At 38.3% G+C, this 22,199-nt stretch overlaps 2 protein-coding genes and 1 long non-coding RNA gene across 5 annotated transcripts in view; all 3 read right to left on the reverse strand.

Moving 5' to 3' along the window:
- Positions 1–22,199, reverse strand: part of DDAH1 (dimethylarginine dimethylaminohydrolase 1) — a 336,716-nt gene that overhangs the window by 110,003 nt on the left and 204,514 nt on the right. The gene's annotated exons all lie outside the window — the stretch shown is intronic.
- LOC121928027 lies at positions 184–4,182 on the reverse strand. The gene is made up of 3 exons (XR_006103432.1): positions 4,084–4,182; positions 2,181–2,271; positions 184–1,564 (listed from the first exon to the last, which is right to left on the reverse strand). It is a non-coding gene; the product is annotated as an uncharacterized LOC121928027 (long non-coding RNA).
- SYDE2 (synapse defective Rho GTPase homolog 2) overlaps positions 6,060–22,199 on the reverse strand; it is a 54,079-nt gene continuing 37,939 nt past the window's right edge. Inside the window, exons 5-7 of one of the 3 annotated variants that reach the window (XM_042462188.1) lie at positions 21,562–21,743; positions 18,075–18,306; positions 6,060–10,508 (exon numbers count right to left, since the gene is read on the reverse strand). In XM_042462188.1, coding sequence (XP_042318122.1) covers positions 10,018–10,508; positions 18,075–18,306; positions 21,562–21,743 — 905 coding nt within the window. In that variant the 3' untranslated portion in view covers positions 6,060–10,017. The other 2 variants (XR_006103427.1, XM_042462189.1) reach the window with 2 other exon arrangements.

The following is a 22,199-nucleotide window of genomic DNA, read 5'->3' on the forward strand; positions in this document are numbered from 1 at the left end:
GGAATTGTCTTCAAGGAGGCCCTTCATGGTCCAGCCAAGACATACATTCAGGTTGACTCAGGGAACGAATGAAAAACCTGCTAAGCTACACATGCTAGACTCAAGATGAACTATATAAAGGCAGATATAAAAGCAAAGGACTAAAGGACTGTTGTAGATGTATGATGGGAAACTGCTAAACAGACATTTGATACATCTCAGGCTCTATTCTGATTAGATCTTCATTCCATCTTGCTCAGTACTGTCAATGCTCTACAGGATTTCAGCTAGATATTGAACCTGAGACTGTTTCAAATGCACAGTGTGTGCTCAGGTGCTGAGTAATGGCTCTTTTACTTAGGTACTGGCTATAGCCCCATTTTGAGAGAGTTCTGGAGAGAGAAATTGTGACCTTTGAAAAATCCTGACTGCCCTTTCTGTAGCTCTAGGCTTTGGGGAGCTTAACCTTTAAATATAATGAACAGGGTTTTCTCTGTGAAGTAAGGTCCTGGGAATAATCAAAGAAATACTCTCCTCATTAATTGGAGATGAAACTTTGACAAACTGGGTTGTTACAGAGCCATTTCAAGATTTTTGTTGAATTGTCTCTTACATCTGAAAATAGTTTAACTCAGTTCCCAGCAAAATTGGGAATATTAAGCAGATTGACAACTGGATTGTTTTAACCTTTTAAATTCATGACACTCTGCACACAATGTACTTAAACATATCTTTATTTTTTAAATGTCATCTTCATTTAATCAAAAAAGCATAACCTAGCCTGTAGGAGGGGAAAGAAACTGCAAATGAATAGATCTTTCCAAAATTGCATTGTAAATGTAGTGCTCTGATTATTACTTTTTGCAGAGCTTGATGAAGTTCCTTTTTTGGACTCCAGCTGCCAAGGTTCCTGGACCAGCAATGCTGCTGCATTTCTGTGTGCAAAATGGCCTGAATCACAGCATAAACAACAACAACAACTTGCCTTCTTCTTCTTCTTTATATATTAATCACTGTACTTTTAGCTTTTTCTCTTCCCTTGCCTTGCAAGCCACCAACCCACAGCCAAGTGTGGAAAATTTCAGACTTTTGTCCTCTGGTTTATCTAGGGTCAGTACCATCATTTTTAAAAAAGGCTGAACTATAAAATATTTCAGCAGCCAAATACATTCTAAATATATAAACACTAGGATATATATTCCAGCCAGGCAAGCAGCATGTACTAGAAGCGGGGAGCTCTCATTCCCTTGGAACAAAAAAGTGTTTGCATTGCAGCAGGAGAGCAATTATCCTAGAGGCCAGTTCTCACACAGATTTAATATTTAGCTGTGTAAATGAACAGCAGCTCATCAATATTAATGCTGGTCTCTTATCAGCTGGGGGAGGCGCCTCTCGTAATGCAGTGTTTTGCTTGTTGCTACGTTTCTAGAGGTAGGTCAGATCCAGTGCAACCAAGCAGAACCCATCAAGCGGAAATTAAAAGTTAGCAGAGAAGGAGGGCAGGTTAAGCTTCATGCTGAATTCCCAATTTCCATGATTCAGTGGCACTGGGCTTCTGTCAGATATGTCCATATGATGATGAGGACTGAGAGCAGATAACAAAACAAATATTTTAAAAAGCACATACAAACCTACACATGAGGACACTCAGGGCTGGCCTTAGGTGTGTGCAAGATAGCACAAGCCAAAGGAAGGCAATGGACTGGTCCTAGTGTATTGGGAATGGGCAAATTTTTTTGGCAGTGAGTTAGGACCAAAAAAATCTATTGTCGTTAACATACTTCCTACCCTCAGTCATTAACAATAAAAATGAACTTCCAGCATTGAACCCTGAAGTTCTGTTCCACTTCCAGTTTCCAGTAACATGCTATTGGCTCTAGATAAAAATCAGAATAGACTTTCCTTTCAGGCAATATTGCCAAGCATATTGTGAATACTATAAATTATACAATGAAGCTGTAACCTTAAAGGGCAAGAAGGTTTCTTCTTTTCCTAAACCCAGCCCTAGGATGTTGCAAAGTATTTCTCTCCAGTCTGTACTATGTATAGTACTACACTTCTGCCTTGCTCTGATGAAAACCAACACTTGTGGGAATCCAGTGGTTCAAAGATGTCCTTGACCAAAGGAAACTAAGGAGGGGAGAAGAAATGAATGCAAGTACTAAAAACAACATAGACTGACCAAAACTATTTTAATTTACCTTTTTACTCCCCTCCCTCACGTAAATGAGGATCTTCTCTTGGTAGTCAACTCTTTGATGTAAGTATAGTCCCACAAATGTCTGCGCACACCTGATCAAGAATGGAGGACATAACAGAGAATGGTGAGATTGATTGCCTGGGATGTCACAGATGATTCAAGAAGAGGCACTGGGATCTTAGGACATACACAACCATTTGGAAAAGACAGACAAGCAACCCTCTAAATTCACTTTTCGCTTATCACAGTCGTAGCACTTTGGCACCACTTTGGCCCTGTCTGCATGGGTCAAATAAAATATTCTCCCCATCCTCTCGGCAGGAAGACAGGACTATGCAGGGTCTAGTCCCTAGAAGCTCCACAGCCCTTCTTTGTGATTCTGGGTGGCTGTTCATATGCGCATCCCACTGTGTCCCCTGGTGCAGCAGCTGCAGCAAGGAGTCACTTGCTCAGAGCCAGCTTTGTGATCGACCCTGGGCACCTCATTCAGACTTTGGAGTAAGCTACTCACCACAGTGGCAGCTGTGTGCGAATAGCCATCTGAGGTCGCAATGGAGGACCCTGAGTAACAAGGATGTCAGAGCAGTCTTGGGGCCAGGACACTCTGGGCTGCTCCCGGGGTATTCTGGCTTGTGTAGATTTCACCGTTAACTGCCATGGCTGCGTTCTATGGACTCATGGAGTTTGTAGTTTGGTGAAAAGTTTGAGTCTTTAGTCTGAGTGTTTTTCATTGCTCATTTCATTCCCTTCTGTCAATACCTATGAACAGTCTTGCTTACCTATTCTAGCTCTACAGTGAGCCCTGGATCCTCTGTGGATACCAAAAACCATGGATGTTCAAATCTCATTAAATACAATGGCATAGTAAAGTGGTGTCCCTTATAAAAATGACTAATTCAAGGTTTGCATTTTGGAATTTATATTTTAAAAAATATATTTCAAGCTGTGGATGATTAAATCTGTGGATAAAGCATCTGTGGATAAGAAGGGTCAACTATTTTTGTTATACAGTACAGTACTTTCAAGACTGAGCATGAAAACATAGGGTGGCTCTTAACTTAGTTTGCAAGAGCAGTTACTTAATATCTTATTTCCATTTGAAGGAAATAATGTCTAATTCAGCAAGGCACTAGACTTGTCATACTTCATGAAACTACAAATCCCAAGATTCCATAGTACATAGCCATGTAAAGTGTACAGAATGAAATCAAGACCGTGTTTACTGTGTTCCTGTGTAAATAGTGAGGAAGATTAAAAAGCAGCAAAAATTGGATTTCCCTGACCCTGTTCTCCACTCCACATTTTTAATTCACCCCGATGGCTGAAGTTTTAGGTTAACAGCCACGCTCACCATTAAGAAAACAATAATTTCCATCCTCACTATTGCTAAGAACTGTGTGTGTCCATTTGTCCTTGTGCCTCAGGCGGGCCCCTTAACTCTGAAGGTTTGTGGCCTGGCAATTGAGCTACCAGATGTGTCTCAAGCTTATCAGATTTAGAGATTTATGCTATAAAAATCCTGAGAATCTACTCTGGCATTGGAAGTTTCACGCTATTTTTAGAATACCCATGCAGCTCATTTTTTCTTCTTCTTAAAGCAAGCTAGAGCATAAAAGTTCCCATTGCAACCTTTGCAACAATGGACTACCAAAGCATCCAAAGAATTAATCAAAAGGTTCAACCCAGATTAACAAATATATGGAGATTCCTGTGGATTTGAGGGAGGTTATAGCAATAAGTCTGTACTTCAAAGTGCTGCATCTGTCAGCATGCGTATAGGAAAGGTGGGCACAGAGACGGACATAGTGGACACGATTCAGCTATTTTTATCACATTCCCCAGTCAAATGTTCTGCTTTACCAGTTGCTAAATAATCAAGTGATGAGTTACACACACATCCTTACTTCTGAATGAGGGACCTCTGGAGCAGCAACAAATTACACTTCCCAGAATTCCATAGTTGAAGTAGTGTCAAACTGGAGTATTTCTGCAGTGCAGATGCAGCCAAGCTTTAGCCAAGAATAGAATAGAATATACTTTATTACGGTCAAAGACCAACATAAAACAAACAAAAAACATTAAAACAGTAAGGCTAAAAATAATGCATTTCCAACAAAATGGAAATAATTAGAAAAGTGGAGGCTAGTAAAAGGGGAAAAAAAATAATTTCTTGATGTATTTTGGGAGAAGTGGTTTCTACAAAATTCAAAAATGTTTTTCCTTACCCATACAGTACTTACCTGACCTGGTTGTTTTCGTTTGGCATCATTAGTTTTGAATAAAAATGTCTGTGGAAAATGTTCAAACTGCTGTTCTTTTTTTGTTGGTGTAGGAACCTATTGTTATTCTTTACTGTACATGTTATTTATGCCAAAGTATCTGTGCAATGCTTAGGAATACACCTATTTTGTTAACTGAGGTTATACCTGGACATGGTCTATGCTTGAAGTTGAATAATATCCTCTCGCTGCCAAAAACCTCTATAAAGAAGCTCTTTTACTTTTGGTTGGTCTTCATAAAACTACTGAAATCACATTTTCAGCCTCCCATCAAGTATAGCAAGTGTAGTATCTGCACAACTGTCACATACACACTTTTCATTTAGATTTGCAAAAGGCAAAGGATTTTGTGTCTTCAGCAACATGCCTCATCACTGCTGAACATGAGCTGCTTTACACTTGGAATGTACCAACTTGGGGACAGAACTGGGACAGTGCCATGCATCCCATCAGCCACACATTGGGGCCTAATGACAAAGGGCTGGATAGAAGTAGGGATCTTCCTTGCAATAAGATATCTTGATTGGCTCAAATCAATCATGACAAAGAGTCCTATACACAAGACCCTCTTATTGATGCTGTGCATGATTCCATCAGCTCTTCATGCTCAGAGAAAACTTGAAGCCAGATGCCCTGCTTTTTCTGCCTTGATAGTGGCTCCCCAAGATTGAAGGAGGACTTGTACAAGGACTGGATTTGGAGCTTACAAATTGGGTGCAAAGTATGTGAAACAAGAATAATATTTTAATTAAAATAATCACAACAACAACACTTACAACCTGCCTGCCCATACCACATTTCCAAACTCCCTCCACCCACTTTGGCCTTGGGCAACTTCTTCCCTCCTGCCTCTGCCCCTCAACCATCAATAAAGCTGAACCTGTCACCATATCACCATACTCACAAGTTTTGGATTTCTATGGCTATTCATACAGTCTTATTATATCTTTCCTTGACATCACTTCAATTCATGCATCTGAGGAAGCAGACCAAGGCTTCTTTCATATGGTTAGGCTCAAAGGTGCTACAAGATCCCTTTGAATACTGATATTCCAGACTAACCTGGCTGTGTGTCTCTCAGTACTTACAACACACAGCAACTGGAATGGCAGATAAGAAAAGCCATTGTTACTAGTCATCGTGATGGCTATACATTACCTCTGCTACTGAAAATAATACACATCTGAATACCACTTCCTGGAGAACATGAGCAGAAGGGTCCTGATGTACTCATGATCTAGATTGTTTCCATAATCATTGGGTTGTTCACTGTAGAAAGAGAATGCTAGACTGAACAGATAGGCCTTTGGTCTTACCCAGAAAGGGTCTTCTAATATTGCTAGACACATGTGGTGCTTTCCTTTAAATTGTAATTGCTGCTTTTGCCACTCATCACCAACCTCACTAAGCTCTGATTAACAGGGAATGAAGTCACCACATAAATGTGTGCATAAGAAAGGTCCTCTGTTCTTCTCCCAGGTTTATGGCATATTACTGCATTAGTAGTCATGAAAATATGAACGTTTTGTGTTTTGTAAATATCTCCTTTGAAGCAGCAGCATGTATACCTTCAAATAATGACAACATTTTGCAAAATACAATCCATTTTTATTCTTATTTCACGTTTTATTCAGAATTAACATTTATATTTCAAAAATAATCCACTTCCTGTACACATACTTAAAAAAAATACATCAGCTTATCAATAATTGCTTCAGGTTAAATTTTATGTTTTAAAACAGTACCATCGTTATTGTATTGCAATGCATGTATTTGTGTATTGCCACACTAATAATAATAAATTAATAAAAGGAGACTGGACAATATCATGAAATATTTCTTTAGGGCATACATGAGGGAAAAAAACTGTGCACCAAATTCAGTCATCCTATGGTAAATAAATAACTAAAAAAAACAATTATCAGACAATACATAGGAACAAGTTAAGTAGCACTTTAACCAGGGCCACAGGAAATCAAAGGGGCTGATAATGTCATAACAAAAAACAAAATTAAATCCTACAGTGTAGAGTAGGCTAGATTTCAAAATGTTCTTTAAAAGATGACTAGGTCCATGGCTGATATTTTTAAAAGATTGCTATTTAAAACACCCACCTACATTACCAAATCCATCTTTATCTTTTATGAGGCAACTAGCTGTATAATTTTTATTGCTTGAGTCTTATTGCTGAACAAAGGATAGAGGTTTAGTTTTCATTTAGACTTGCATAAGATTTGAGTTTGCTTTGGTTAACGACTAAGATATCAAACATTTGCAAACAAATTTAATAAAGGTTTATCACACTGACCCTTCCAAGGGCAAGGCTAAGAAGGTGCCAATACTTACTTTTGACATCTGGCAAGATAAATAGTAGATGGGTAATTTTTATATCTAATACTTTTAATATTTCTGAAATTAAAAGGCACTCTTTCTATTCGTCAACCTTTAAAAGGTGGATAAAGTTTTGCCTCCTCTTCCATCCCACTACGATGGCATGATTATCTACTCAGCTTTTGGAACAATGAAAAATCCCACAGACCAGTACATTTCCCCTACAAACCCTCAAGGCTCATATAGCTCTGATATGAAAAGAACTATGCTATGTAGTATAGGCAAGAAACAGAGACAATGTTGCTGCTGGATACTGCGTGACCTCTTTCCAAATCATTGCCAAATTGGCACCTAGAATTTACACACAACACATCATGGGAATATGGCATTTGTATATATGGATATATATGGATATAGTCACACATACGTACACAAAGTGCATTTTAATTGGACATACAGCTGCACATATCCATCTAACCCATAAAATCATTACATTTCTTTCTGAGGGGTATAGAATGTGTGGTTAGGCACTGGACAAGCAAGAGATCATTCCTAAAACCCATGCCATGGGCTTATGAAGGTAGAGGCACATGACCATCTGAATACTTGCTCTCACATTCTGTGCCTTCTGTGTACCAAGCTACTCTCCGAATCAGCCCTATGACTACTATACACACATACATACACACACACACGTATTTTATTTGTGTTTAGCCAGAGAATGGACAAGTTACTTGGAAGGGCTAACAGTTCCCAGAATCCCACAGTCAATATGGCCACTCACTATAGTGGCTGAGGGATTTCTGTAAACTATAGTCCAAAAAAGTAACTTTTCCAACTGTGGAAAATCAGCAGCAAGTCTGAACATATATGAAGGTCACCCTAAATTAGTCATAACACTAGAGTACCAGCCTAGAGCTACTTTTCTATCAAGATGTAGGCAGCATTGAACTGAGTAAAATGTGATTCTGATTAACTATGCTTGGGAACATGGTTGCAAATTAGCGAAGGCATACAGCTGCAAATAAATTGGAATCCTCTCTAGAGTTGTGTAATAATCTACTTTATTTTTCTTTTCTAAGACAATGGAGATTTGGGTTAACTGCTCAATGACAAAGCCATAGCCTCCCTCAAGATCGTGTGCAGCTCAGTCCACAAGGGCATGTTCCCACTGAGAGGGAAATGCTGAATTGTACCAGTCAGATTGGTTAGCACAAGATGAGGCAAAACAACAATTTGGTGCTGGGGCACATATATCCATATTCCTGAATTCTGTTCACTGCTTGAAGTTCAAACAGAAAACAAGTTGTGATTTCAAACCCACCTGGTCTTAAATTCCACTTTTAAAAAATGTACATCTAATGTTTTTGGATATTTGTGCAGTAATAAAGCCACTGATAGTTGCTTATACAGTAACTGCATGTATTATTGTTTAGTCCACTGTCAGAATGCATCAGATCTCTGAATACATTGCAAATATACTTGCTTTTAAGTAACATACATTTTTACATGATGTGCACCTTTGTGTCATATATACCACTTTAGTATAAAACTATGGACTTCTGGAAACAGCCAATCTCGTTTTCTCCAAAGCATCTTTAGGAACTCCTATGACAGGGAAATGTACCAATGGCAAAATGATTTGGAAAAATATTCTGTAATAGCTGGATTTGGAGTTTTGGACACCTTAAACAGGGATAAGCAGATGTTTTCAGATGTTGCAGGATAGCAATTCCCAGTATTCTTGCAATGCTGATTATGGCAGATGTGGACTTGCAATACAGCAACATCTGGAGGGGTATCTTGATTCCCATCCCTGCCTTAAAGAAATCACTCCTTAAAGTTCACTCCTAAAAGGTATCCATCAGCTTCCATCTGGTGCAACATATCCCACCATTAATTACTGGGTGCTTACTGTGGCAATCCAATAAACACACCTCTTTTAGAAGTTGTGTTCTTATTCAAATCTAATATGTCCTTTCCCCAAATACCTATGTACAAAGGACATGACCCATCCAGGGATGCAGGCACAGTATCCTTGTACAGAGAGCTCCTCATTAGGGCATAACAGAAGCCTTTGCCCATCCTTATAAAGATTCTTCAGTCTCTTGACTGAGATGGGACTAAGTGGACGGGTTACGGGAATGGTCCTCAGACCACCTATTATCTCTAATGGCTTGCACCCATGCATGTGCTCTGTGGCAGGAGATGTTAGTCCAAAACACACTGCAGAAATAATCCAGTTTGAGACAGCTTTAACTGCCCTGGCTAGGAAATCTTGAGAACTGTGGTTAATTGTGGCACCAGAGCTCTCTGACAGAGAAGCCTAAATATCTTACAAAGCTACAGTTCCCAGAATTCCTTCGCATTCAGCCAGGGCACTTAAAGCAGTCTCAAACTGGATTATTTCTGCAGTGTATTTTGGACCGTTATCCCCTATACTCTGTTATGCCCTATGGTTACTCCTCCATGTACTGCCATATCAGAAGCAGCCCAGACAAATCTCAATTTTTTAATATATAAATATGTACACAACAAAAGTTAGAAAAATATTTAATTTTTGCAGTTTTAAATAATTGCTGGAAAGTGTTAATACAGGAATACATTAATATTTGTACAATTAAACTTTTTCATATATATATATATATATATATATATATAGAGAGAGAGAGAGAGAGAGAGAGAGAGAAAGCATTTTCTTTTCATAGCAGCGTTCGCATTACAAGTGAAAAAAGGTGTCAAAATATGGTAGAATATGATCTACCTACAGTTTGTGCTGCATGTTATCACGTAAGCAGCAACATTAATCCTCCCTTCCGGGAGAATATCTGTATCAGGGCTAAAGTTTCAGGAACAAGGAGTGCTGTTCCTATGTAATGTAGACAGAGATGATGCCTTGCATATCTTGAATAAACTGTCCAAATTTCTTAAGTGCATAGTACTGTGAAGGGGAAGAAGAAATTCTAGAATTGTTTGGCAAGTAATAACATACTGTTTTAAACCCAGAGGGTCAAGCTGATACCTTCTTCAAAAGAGAAGGAGGGAAGAGAGAAAGACATAGCAACGGATGTGTAAGTGAATGCATTAACCCTACAGCAGATCAAAGCCACTGCACAATGCAATTATTATACCAGCACTCAACTCATGGTTGCATGATTCCACCCCCTTTTGAGGAGAAAGAAACAGGGAAAGAACGTACCAAGAAGGAGGTGGTGTAGAAGGAGGCTATTAATAACGGATGTTGAACTTGTTTTTATTGAGTTCCCGTTCCAGGTTTCCTATCAGGGTATCAATGCTTTCTTGCAAGTCTTTGAGGTTTACTCGGTGGTTCACAGCCGAGTCCATTGTCTGCATTGTCAAATAAGCCTGAAATGTCTGTTCTTTGGGCGTGCAATTGGGTCGTTCGATCAACTTCTCTGAACCATCCACTTTGTTGCCATCATCCCCACTTTCTGCATCCTCTGAAGGGACATCATCATAATCTGCTTCGCTCGGAGCTTCCTTGGGGTTTATGAAATAGGTCTCTCCACAACCACTCCAGTCTCCAGCATAGCGGTTACTTGAAGGGCTATCTAGCCTGGCTGGCCTGGACCTCAGGATCCCTGACATCTCAGTACTGCTTAAATTCAACATTTGAGGCCGTTGTTTCTTAGGTCTCAAGTAGTTCACCGAGGACTGCTGCTCAGTCAGTGCAGATTCTTTGGCAGCTGAGTATTGCACTAAGACAAAGAACAAATGTAATACATTAGAGCTGAACTGTAAAGAAATCAGCAGTGCAACATTTGCCATGATTTCTCTCCACTATTCTCTCCACTACACCGTTTGGAACATGCATTTTGTACATGCATACCTGACAGCCAATACAATCCACTATTTTGGTTTCACTGCTAGTCAATAGTCTTAAATATTAGGAGAGGAAAAAAGCTTTAAAGAAAAAAGTTCTATTTTCAAACTACCATGCCTTAAGCTATCTGCAGTTGCAACAGTCCATTAAATGCCAAGGTGCCTTGATTAACTCTGCAAGTTAATCACAATCCCTAACCACAATACAAGAAAAGAGCTGAAGAGCTTAAACAGAAAGCAGACATGTTAAACTGTAAATATAGTTACTATTCTAGAAAGCTGCCTTTTTCGGATCCAAATGTGTGCAAAGCCAGCTGAAACTTTTCAATGTTTCTTTCTAAGCAGCCGTTAACTCCAGGTCGGAGGGAGAAAAAATACACTTCAACACACATTTGGTATTTTTATTACCTGAATGCATGGTTTTACAGCACATGAAACTAAGAGTCTCTTCTTGTTACCGGCTTCCTACAGTAAACAGTACAAATATTTATTGACCAAAGAGTGCTGCATAGTTCAACAGTAAAATGTCTTTGTCCTGTTGATAACTATTATTACAACTATTTGTACAACCATGCCATTTTGTTTAATTTCAGCAACATGCCAGCTGTTTTATACAATATGAAAGAATTACCATTGCTACCCAGAAGGCTTAATCTATTTACAGATTTTGTTAAGGGCCAAAAGGAAGAGTCTTCTACAAGATGGCCACACAGAAGGCAATCATAGTCCATGAGAAGCTGGAGAACCTGAGCTCAGTCCTCAGATCACAGTGAAGGCATGGGATCTTCCTAAATGTTGTGACAGCATCTGCGGTGACTGTTTTTAGATGGCTATGAGTGGGTGTGCTACAGTCTGGCTACAAATAATTAAAATTCAGGGTAGACACTGTGTATTTCATTAAGGCTCCTGTCCACAACTATCCCTATAATTTTAGAATTGGGTAAGGTGGGTTGGTCCAAGCATGGGAAACAGTATCTTACAAGTCACAAAGTTTTAAGATAACGGGGTTAAGAAGCAGAGAAGGAAAGGATCTTGAATGACAATGGAGACCCTAAGAAGAGGGAAACAAAGTCAGGTACCAGTTATGGGCAGAGAAGGACGGTCCTGGTATTTTATGCTTTTTGAGCCTCAAAGTTGTTAACATGTAAAACAATTAATAAGCCAACATGGTTAACCATAAGCCTTCAGTACGCATATCTGAGCACACATTTCTTTTAAAGACACAGTCATGTTAGTCTGCAAAATCAACATGCAAAGGGATCTTGCAGCAACTTTGAGTCTAACTGAAAGGAATAAGTTGGTAGCATAAGCTTTCACAAACTTGAGCCTACTTCCTCAGATGCATTTGGTGGAGTGGAAAGCCCCGGGACAGACCTATATAGCAGTCTGTGGGTGAGACTATCCACAGGAATGCAAAACTGTGTGAGTTTCGGTGTGGTGACAAATTCAGTTTTAAGTATGGGTGGTCTTGGGGGACAAGGCAAGGATGTTGCCCAAAGCCAAGGGTAGTAGATAACCATAGAAATGAGTATTGGGATGTAGTGAGGGAGCCAAAAAGAAGATGTGATGAACTGGCCAAGAGAGCCGGCATGACGCTGGGGGGTTAGCTAGTGTTATAATTTAGAATGTATTGTGCCACTCCAGCAAATGCAACTGAAGGAGTAGGCTCAAGTCTACGAAAGCTCATGCTACCAACTTCTATCTTTCAGTTAGTCTCAAAGGTGCTGCAAGAGCCCTTTGCATATCTTTCTTTTAGGTATGCTATCTACCTTTCTCTAATGTCATGTTTGTTCATTTGCACACTCATTTGACACCTTATTTGATTTTAAAAAACTTTTAAAATACAAACCAAAACCCTGAGGAAATGAAGAAGATTAAGTAATGCAGCATTTCTCAAACAGTGGGCTCTCAAAGCACTGGTCCAAGTTTCAAAGAGGTTTCAATGCTGGAGCCTATTTATTACTTGACCAGTTCATCCCATGGCAATGCCACAGTGGCCCATCACTATATGTACAATGCATAGCCATGCACACAGCAGTGGGATCTGAGGAAGACTGTTGCATGCAGAGCTGACGGGAAGCAAGAGATGGACATAGTGGCCAGATAAGTGTAAGGGAAGGTAACGGATGGGAAACAAAGGAAGGTGAAAAGTTCACTGCTAATTGAATTTAAAATTTGTTTTTAAAATTTACCATGTAAGCAAACTTGAGGAAATTTCACCTTGAAAGGAGGTACAAAATAATTTTAAATAAATAAAAGGCGTTCTGCTGTTTTCCAAGTTGGTGACTTTCTCTATATCAGTGCTATTTTTGTTACTATTTGATCACTATTTCAATTACAGAACTTCTCAAGTGGAGTCCGGGTGGCTTTTATCGCTTTGCTTCCAATACGCCACTGCAAAGTACTCCAATATTTCCCTACAAGATGTACCCAAAGTGGCATAGTGGGATCTCAATTTTAATAATAATAATAGTTTATTTATATTTTCCCACCTCTCCCAGGTGGATGGAGGTGGGATTAAAGTCCGCTAACATACATACATCAATACTTAAAATACATATCCAAACAATTTTAGCAGTGATTCCCCACTTGTGAAGCTGTTGTAGGTTCTCCTTGCCCTGTTTTAAGCCCAGGCATGTAGCTACTAGAGGGCAGGGGGATGAAGGCACCTTCTTATAAGAACTTTAGCCACCTAAATGAAATCTTCCTTCAGTCTCCAAGTTTCTAGCATAACAGTACCTTAAAACTTCAGTTGAACATTTAGAAATACAGTTTAGGCAGGAACACAGCAAAGATGAGACTTCTAGGTAGGAATTATTTTTAATGTCTTGCTCTCTGGAATACTAGAAATCTGGGGACTGAAAAAAAATTCATTTGGAGGGCAGAAGTCCTCCTGGATGGGCAATGTGCCCATCCTCCCTTCCCCACAGCTACACACCTCTCTAAACCAATGTGAGAATTCTAACAGTTATGAACTGCATGGTATGATTTCACATTTTAAATAAAGTGAGCAAAATGTTATAGAAAAGTCTTGAAACCCCCCCACCAACATTCGTAATAGTTTGCCAAGAAATCGAATCCTACACATAACTAAGATGCCACAAGCTGGGACCAAACATATGCAAGCGTTTACTTTGGCTACCACTTTCTGATATGATCATGTGAATAAGCTCTCCTTTGAGCTGAAAGGTCTTCCTGCAAAAGCAAGGCTTACTGGAGTGGGAGAGAAAGTTTCTTATTAGTCCTGAGCAATTCTGCTTTTTTAATGAGGTGGGAGGGAACCTGCATATCAACAAAAGTTCTTCTGTTTAGGCTTTGCTCTCTTAAGGCAAACGGGTCATGTGTTAAACCTTAAGTGCCAGCTTTGTTATGCTTTTTGACTGAACAAGGGCCATGTGTTTTCCATTTACAAAATAAATAAAAACCAAGGGAGCTGAACTAGAGCACAAGTATGGTTATCAAGTTTTCCAAATCCATAGGAGGATTAATGTTTGAAGCCCAGGCTCTGGCTCCTTCAGAAGAACAGAGGTCTCTCCACAATGTTCAATTAAATTTAATTAACTTCAATTTAATTAAAATGTTGAATCTTTAATTAAAGCAGACTGCATGGTACCGTGCGTCCACAGGAGAGTCTGACAATCTCTTCTTTATGAGATTTTGTGGGTTTTCTAGACGGTGTGTATGTTTTTATTTGTGCTTACAGTTAAATAGAAGATTCCTTTCTAGAGAAAACCATTCTCTGAATATTTTATTATTTATATTTCCATTTGGGATTGAAGCATTTTTAATTTACAGATACATAAATCATATAATAAATATATCAGTTCCAGAATCAGACTGGTGTGCTATTTGGTCATCTTCTGTGTTGAAGTCAAGATCAGCTTTAACCAGAGAGAATTTTCTAAAGCTAGTACATAAATGGTATCTGACCCCTGTTAGGAAATCACAGATGATAAAATCTATATCACCTCTGTGTTGGAGAGGTTGTCCAGTCTTAGGGACTTATATTCATATGTGGCTACACTGTTCCAAAATTACCCACTTCTGGCATGATGTGATCAACTACACTGCTTCAATTACAAAATAAAAAATAAGTTTTTGCCCAGCTCTTTTGTTATTTTCAATATACACAAAAGGTAATAAATCTTTAAAAAACAGAAAGTTGCTATCTTTTTTGCTGACAGCAGCTCGTCTAGAAGTGGCTAATAAATGGAAAACAGGTCTTATATCCCTGGATAGTTGGTGGAAAAGAGTTTGGGATCAATGGATTATGGAGAAATTAACGTATAACATGAAATATAACGCAAAACAACAAGCTCAAAGACCTGTTCAGAAAAAATGGTCTCTTCTCACAGATTATATTAATACAAATTTTACATCCGTTTCTCCTCCATCTAGCCACTGTTCTTTATGGTCAGATTTATTTTAAATGAATTGAATTGTGCAAAACTTTAATAAGAAAAGTTTTTTAATGACATGAAACTTTTTCATACCATTGTCTTATAATTGCAAGATTCTGTATGATATATTTTGAATAAAGTTTTAATTTTAAAAAAAATACAGATACATAAATCCTGTTAATCAGAAACACAATGGACATTTGCTAGTCATCTTACCTTGCAAAAATGTGGTGATTTTTTCAAATGTTGCAAAAAATCCCAGCTTTCTACTCTTTATAGAGTACAATTTAAGTATCTACAACATGCTATATAAAGCGTGCTGTAGTCTTCCTGAGATCCCACTGCCGTGCATGGCTGGGTATGTAGGGATGGGCCACTGTGGCATTTCCACAGGATGAACCAATCATGGATGGAAAGCTTCAACACTGAAACCTCTGAAATTTGGACCAGTGCTTCCTCCATCAACTGCATGATAAATGCTGCACTATTTTATTCCTTTCCTCAGGATTTTGGTTTGTTTTTTAAAGATTTTTTAAGCAAATAAGATATCAAATGAACATGCAAATGACCAAACATTCAACTTACATAAAAATAGACAGCATACCAAAAAGAACCTGTGGTAAGACATAGTACTGAAACATGTGATTAATGCATCTGTCAAATATGTGCTGAAGTCTTATGATTAATCATGGAGACTTCTTGTCTCCCACGTCACTAACAACTTTCAAGTTCTGCCCTCCAAATGAATTTTTTTTCAGTCCCCAAATTTCTAGTATTCCAGAGAGCAAGACATTAAAAATGATCTCCAGTTGCTGCCATACTAAAGTTAGGGATAATTTATTTTGTTGTATATCACTCTAGAACTTCCAGTGGGCAGAACAGCACTGACAAATACTTTTAATAAATTAAATTTAAACCCCATTATCATGGTTGATGGAATGAGAGGAGATGAGGTTTGCATTTAAATATTGCCCCAGGAAACAAACACCAATTCACTCGCCCATAGAGCAATTATTCAATCCATTCTACTGTCCGTAAGTACTACCTGTCTGTCAAGATCAAGTGGGAAATTGTCTATTTTCTTTGGTTGGATCTGAATGGCCCATTGGCCCATGCAATAATGCATTTTTCAATACCTGAGATACCACAGATATCTGAAGACTAGGAATTACTATCCAGCAATTTGTCTTTATTGTAACGTGCCTTCAAATTGACTCCAACTTCTGATAACCAAGAGTTCTAGTCCAACACTCAAAAAATTAAATGACGGCCCCATACAGACAGGCCAAAATAAAGCTGTTTCGGATCACTTTGGAGCTAATGCTGTTTAAATTATGCATGCGTCCTAAGAGTCTGGAAGCCGTGCCAAAGCCACGCTCCAGTCCTAAGGACATTTAGGTCAGAAAATTACAGTTTTACTCAGGAAATAAAAATCTGAGAAGAAATAAGGTGGCATTAATAGTGAAGAGAAATGTAGCAAAAGCAGTCAAAGGGTATAATGCAAAGTCTGACCAAATTAGATCAATAAGACTTCAGGGAAAACCCATCAGTATAACCATAATTAAAATTTATGCTCCAACTACAGAGACAGAAGAAGTAATTGAGAGATCCTTCTGGAGTCCAGGAGGCAACTGATCACAAACCAAAACAAATGGCATAACAGTAGAGCTGTTTCAAGTTACACAGACAGATCTATTTTAGTTCTAACTAAACATCTGTCAATAAATATGGAAGATAAAAACAATGGCCCAAAGATTGAAAATACAGTCGGCCCTTCTTACACACGGATTCAAGCATCCATGGTTTGAAAATGTTCCAAAAAAGTATAAATTTCAAATATCAAACCTTGATTTTCCATTTTTATAAGGGACACAATTTTGATATGTCATTATACTTAATGGGACTTGAGCATACATGGATTTTGTTATACACTGGGGCTCTTGGAACCAAACCCAGCGTATAACAAGGGTACACTGTACTCAATATATATCCCATTTTCCAAGAAAAGAAACAGCAGAGATTGCAGTAACCACTGGTCAATTGCATCAATTTCCCAGGCAAACAAAGTGATGCTCAAAATTATACAATAAACACTTTTATCATATCATATGTCTCAGCAGGATTTAGGAAAGTAAAAAGCACTAGGGATCATACTGCAAACATGTGTTGGTTAATGGGGAGCCACAAAGAAAAAAATCAGCCTCGGTTTTATAAATTATAGCAAAGCCTTTGATTGTGAAGATCATGAAAAACTATACATTTCTCTTAAATGGTTGTGCCATAACATTTTATTGTTCTGATGCATAACCTCTACTCAAGGCTAGATCAGGACAGAATACAGAAAAACTTAATCGTTTCCAAGTGGCAAAGAGATCAGGCAAGGTTGTGTTTTATCACCTAATCTGTTTAACTTGTACCCTGAACAAATCATACACAAAACTGGATTAGACTCAGAGGAGGGAGGAGTGAATACTGGAGGAAGGAACATCATCAATTTAAGATACGCAGATGACACCATACTACTAGCACAAAATAGCAATGACTTGGAACTATTACTGAAGAAAGTCAAGAAAGAAAGTGCAAAGACAGGCTTACAGCTGAACATTAAGAAAACAAAAATAATGACCACACATGATTAACATAACTTTAAAGTAGACAATGAAATTGTTTTAATTAGTTCAAGGTTTTCTATACCATGGCTCAATCATTCATCTGCAATGAATGATTGTATTCACTGTATACTGCAATGGCTTTAAATTTAAGATTCAGGTTAATTGTCACAGTCCGTACTTTTGAGATTTCATTTTCCTCTGATCTCCTTGCTTATAATATTTCCATCCACCCATATAAAAATGTGAACAGACATATATGTGTCACCTTAGGACAACATTTCAAGAAACCAATGCAGTGGGACTACGAGTTTTGGAATAAATTATCTGATTTGTAAAATGAAGGCTTTGTTGTTTTTGATGCAACAGACTAATGAAGCTAACTCATTTGGGGGGGAAATTTGGGTTTTCTCCATGTATACTGCTCTTTTACCTGGCCACAACTGGAGAAGGTAATGTAGAACTTCTATGTGTTTTTTGAAATCCAAGGCACTGGCGAGTTCTTCTGAATCCGTGAAAACTCTGTTGTTATGATTAGTTGTTTCCTGCCGCTGGCTCAGTAACACAGGTCCAAAACAAACTGCTAAGTTCTGGCATGTCATTCTGTTCACTTCATGGTATGAAGCCACCAGTTTCAGATGGTCCAACAGCATTTTTAGAGTGGCCTTGAATAAACAAACAAATAAACAAATGTTACCTACCGAAGGAGAGAGGAAGGTTTTATGTTCCTAAAGGACTTGTCCTTTCCACATAGCCACAATATTGCCACTGATGCATAGTGGGCATAAAATATCTTATATGATCTTAATCAACATAAGATAACATTCTGATATTACTCATTTCTGTGTACTAAGCAAAAGGATATAATGGTGTGGTGTTTTGGCACTTCCTTTCAGCTTTGTAATCCCTGTTCCAGAAGCACTAAACTGCAATGCTATGCACACTTACCTGGAATTAAGGCCCCCTCTCCAAACAGAGAGAAGTTTACTGGAAAGTAGATAGGCACAGCTGGTGGACATATTGGGTATGTGGCAGACAGCCATGGGGCCATATTAGGTACAGTATGCACCAAATAAATGCTACTATTCCAGTCACTAAAAGAAAATTAAAATAACATCTATGGTCTAATCTGCAATGCAGTAATCATGAATTCTGACACAACTTTTATTGTCACGGCTTCAATGAAATCCTGGTATTTGTAGTTTGTTGTGGCAATGGCTTCAATGAAATCCTGGTATTTGTAGTTTGTTGTGGCACAAGAGCTCTCAGACAGAGAAGGTTAAATATCTCACAAATCTACAAATCCCAGAATTCCATAGCACAGAGCTATGGCAGTTTCAGTGGTGTCAAACTGCATTATTTCTGCATTGCACATTAGACCTATGTCAATTTCTATGGCCAGCATGATCATTATAAAATACACAAGCCTCTATCTATTAACACAAGTCCATAGTGGCTTTTAAAATACTTTATTAATCTGTATACACACACACATATACAACTCATCCATGCACACCCATTTCATATTATACCGGGGAATATTAAAGTTGCTTTTTGGATTACAGCTCCCAGGATTCCCCCAGTCACCTTGGCCACTTTAATTTGATCAGCAACTGCAGCAAAAAAAATAACCAGAAGCCACTATGTTACAGTTTATGTACAGACTGTTTCTTTTACCGAAATGCTTGGGACCAGAAGTATCCTGGATTTCATTCCCCCCCCCCCTTTTTTTTTTTTTTTTTTGGATTTTGGAATACCTGTATTTGCATTTACATACATAATGAGATATCTTGGAGATGGGATGCACGTGAAGACACAGAATTAATTTATGTTACATATACAGCTTATACAGATAGGCTGAAGCTAATTTTATACAATATTTTTAAATAATTTTGTGTATGAAAGAAGGTTTGTATACACTGAGCTATCAGAAAGCAAAGGTGTCACTATCTCAGCCACCCATGAAAGATGTTTTGGTTTTTGGTATATTTTATATTTTGGAACTCTTGCTAAGGGAGACTCAACATGTATATTATAATATTTAACCTTAATAATCCATTCCTTAGCAGGAGAGGCTCTGATAGCAATGTATAGGAACTTTAGGGGTATAGAAAACTACTTGTACCAATGTAAGACAAGTATTGAATTTACAATGACTAGCAATGGCTCTCCAGTGTTTCCAGCAGGAGTTTTCCCCAATCCTACCAGGGCTTGACACAGAGACTGAACCTGTGACTTCTTGCATGCAAAGCATAGTCTGTACTAACTAAGGTATGGCAGACCTGCAAGATCTCCAAATAAATAAAATATAACACCTTCTCTTTAAGATGCCATCCTAGACTTAAAATCTACAGTTCAACCCCATCCCAAAGGCAACAAGGAAAACAATGTGGTGTTGGTTAAACCCAATCCGTTTTGAATCTAATACTTACTAGTGTCAAGTAGTAATGATTTATTAACAATCCAATCGTAACCATATTTACTCAGAACAACTTCCATCTATTTCAGTGGAATTTGCTGTCAAAGAAGTATATTTAGGGCTAACGCCAAAGCAGAGGGATGAGGGGAGCGTGGGATGCTGAGGGGCTCATAAGTCTCTGGAGTCAAATACCTTCACTGAGAAAAAAGTCCCCTCTGTCTAACTGTCTGTCTATAAAGTGGGACAGCTAGTTCATTTTACTGGAGCCCTTCCTGACAGCAGGTTAGAATTTCACATTGCAATAAAGCATGTGCTGACTGTATGTAAAATTAATTAAGCAACAGCTTGCAGTTAGAGGTGCTTGAAAATTATAGTTGGGTTGAGGAAAAAAGTCACCATATGGCAGCTTATCGAGTCAATAAAATTATTTCTCCCTGAGATATTTAGGACAAGCACATGACTGTTGACTGATGGTTAAATAATCGCTGTGTTCTATTTTGCTTAAAATCAATTTGTGTTTCCACCAGCAAAGCTGAATTAAATCCTTTTGTTTATTTTTAGACATTCACATTTTATAGACACTGCACATCTCATTCGATTACAAGAAAATGTGAGCATTTATTGCTTGCTGTATGAAAGTGATTACACACTACTAACCCAAGTTTTGCTGCTTGACAGGGATCTAAAAAGGAGCATGCATATCTAAGGGGAAAATGGTGCTGCTTTGCTTGCGGTATGTTTTTAACCCACTGAAGAACTAAAGTCACTGTTCTGCTAAGAGCTCTACTCTTTAACAGAGGGGACTGTACAGCAAAACAAGAAACGTTTTAAAGCAAAACTCCAGCTGTGTGATGATTTTTGTTTTTGTGTTTACAACACATATACACAGAACTCCTTAACAGACTGGCTGAATGAGAGGATGGCTAGCCTGAACAGTTCCCCAAAACATTTAGCTACCTGCCACTTATCGTGCCTTAATATGGAAGATATATGAATGGGTTCAGTCTGGTTAGTACTGGGATGGGAGACTTCCAGAGTATCCCAGCTGCTGTAGGCTATATTTCAGAAGAAGGCAATGCAAACTACCCCTGAGTATTTCTTGCCTAAGAAAAATCCCATAAAATTAATGAGATCATCGTAAATCAACAGATGACATACACATGACTGGCTGCTTCTGGAGGCAGAGTATAATTCAAAGCAAATTCTTATAATCGCACTTTTGGGAGAAGAGCAGAAAAGAAATGTGGTTGACTCTATTCACTAACATTATTTAGTATTAAGAGAAACTTACCTATAAAGAGATAAAAACAGCCTACCTTAATGAGTAAAGATGGAGTAACCAGACTGATTTACTTACCGTACGTCCTGCAGCAATGTTTGCAATCATCCTACTGTAAGATTCACATAGCTCAATCAATGAGTTCACATGGCTCAATTACATAAATGCAAGAGGAAGATCTTGAATTTTGTAAGACATCAACAATACACCAATAATACTTACCTTCTCAACATCTGGCAGGCAATCCAAGAGAGCCACTGTGTGCTCAGAATCTCTAGGGTCATTCTCACACCCATTAGTTGTCATTTTCAAGGGCTTTTTCACCATAGCCTCCAAAACTGCTTCATAGAGTTGTTTGGTTATCAAGGGAGAAGGCAACTCTCTTAAATAATCCTTGAGGACACCTTTACAAGAAATGAAAACAAGGTACAATGAATATATTTCATAGTCAAGCACCACCATAGGTAGATAGCATAAGGCCAAGCTCAGAAAAGATATTCAGGATGGTACGACGATTCCACCTTCCCAGCCAGCATATAGTCCAAAAAAGTAACTTTTTCAGGCTCTGGCATGAGGGTACTACTTTATGTGCACCCAGAAGCACCACAAGATCTTAAACCAAGGACATGACCAGATTTATTTTTTTGCTTAATATCAGATCCTACAAAAACAAATAAAAAAACAAATTCCCAAATCTGAGAACACTTTTTAACTCCAATTTTGCCTCTCTTTCCTTGAAATTCTGTGTTCACTGTGTGTTCACTGATGGAACACCATCAATATAATATCTGTTATCAGTTAAGACAAATAGGTTTCATAACACAAAGGCACTTTAAGTTTTAAGAGCTATGTTTTATAAG

Source organism: Sceloporus undulatus, chromosome 4, assembly GCF_019175285.1.
Source record: "Sceloporus undulatus isolate JIND9_A2432 ecotype Alabama chromosome 4, SceUnd_v1.1, whole genome shotgun sequence".
In the NCBI taxonomy this organism is placed as follows: Eukaryota; Metazoa; Chordata; class Lepidosauria; order Squamata; family Phrynosomatidae; genus Sceloporus; species Sceloporus undulatus.